Source organism: Chelonoidis abingdonii, chromosome 2 (genome assembly GCF_003597395.2).
Source record: "Chelonoidis abingdonii isolate Lonesome George chromosome 2, CheloAbing_2.0, whole genome shotgun sequence".
In the NCBI taxonomy this organism is placed as follows: domain Eukaryota; kingdom Metazoa; phylum Chordata; order Testudines; family Testudinidae; genus Chelonoidis; species Chelonoidis abingdonii.
The window spans coordinates 300,756,818-300,758,182 of NC_133770.1; the positions used below are offsets into that span (position 1 = coordinate 300,756,818).

General features: G+C 68.0%; 1 protein-coding gene across 1 annotated transcript; it reads right to left on the reverse strand.

Annotated features, from left to right (window-relative positions):
- Positions 1–1,120, reverse strand: LOC116822772 (riboflavin transporter 2-like). The gene has a single exon (XM_032776846.2). The coding sequence runs from the start codon at positions 1,111–1,113 to the stop codon at positions 1–3; it is 1,113 nt and encodes a 370-aa protein (XP_032632737.1). The 5' UTR covers positions 1,114–1,120.
- Positions 1,121–1,365: the final 245 nt, after the last annotated feature.

A 1,365-nucleotide genomic window follows, 5' to 3' on the forward strand; every position in this document is an offset into this window, starting at 1 on the left:
TTACATGCAGATCCTGCAGCTGCCCCTCCCGGTGCCAAGCCGAGGTGCTCCTGGTGCCATTGGAAGGCAGCTCCGCTGGCCAGAGGCCTGCCCAGGATATGGGGTGCCCCCCAGCCAGGACACCCACCTGTTGGGCAGGAACATGCCGAAGAAGCAGGCCAGCGGGTTGGCCATGGCGGCCAGCGTGGCCGAGAGGTGGTAGGCCGAGCGGCCGTAGGGCAGGCAGGAGTAGGACTGCACCGCAGGCAGCACGGCGTTGGTCAGCGCGTTGACCCAGGCCAGCACCAGGAAGATGTAGGCCACCTGGGGCCAGGAGTACGTGCCGGTGCCGAAGTAGCTGCTGAGCCGGTGGCTCTCGGTGGGGCTGATCATGGGCCGCTCCTCCACCACGGCCTGCAGGCCTGCGCTGGCCTCCACCCGGGCCTGGGCCTGGAACCGCTCCTTGGCCCGCTCCTGCCGGGCGGCCGGGAGGTGGTTGAGCAGGACGAAGGCGGCGAGGCACAGGCCCATCATGCCGCCGAGGAAGAGGAAGAAGAGGCGAACGGAGAACCTGGCCGGCTGGTACTCTGCCCGCAGTCCCGTGACCGAGGCGTTCCCTGCCAGGCTGCCATTCACGCACCGGGCCACCCCCACGCCCTGGGCCAGGGCCACAAGGCCGGGCACCAGGCCGCTCAGCCCCTCGCCCACGAAGTAGGTGGTCAGGTACCGGGCCCGGAAGCGCAGCATGAAGGGCAGGAAGGTGACGGAGGAGGTGCAGTCCACCAGGGAGAGGAAGAAGAGGAGGATGAGGAGGGCGGTGCTGCGGGCTGTGCCCCCCACCACGCTGGTCGCCTGCCAGAAGAAGGCCAGCAGGACACAGGCCAGCGCCCCGAGGCTGACGATGGTGTAGATGGTGCCGGACTCACTGAGCCGCCCAGGGTGGAAGTGGTGCACGAGGGTGACAAAGAGCGGCCCCACGTTGGCGAACTGGATCAGCACCGTGAGGTAGGATGGCAGGTACCAGCCCTCTGGGACCCGGGGCACAATGAGGGGCAGCTCTACCCACATGCCGTTGATGGCCACCCACGAGCCGGTGCCCAGGAGGCAGGCGAGGATGTGAACCACCAGTGCCATGGCTTCCGCTGGCACGCCGGGCCTGAGAGCCAAACACAGAGAGGGGCATTAAACCAGAGCAGTGGGCTGCCAAGGCCCTGGGGCAGGACGGGGGCTCCCTGGAAAGCAAGCACAGCAGCCTGGATGTGACCCCAAAGCTGGGAATCCCCTGCTGCCCCCCAAAGCTGGGGTAACCCCAACCATCACCTCCTCCCACCTGTGCACCACACCCTGCCCCCCAAAGCCGGGTAACCCCCTGCCGCCCCCCCAAAG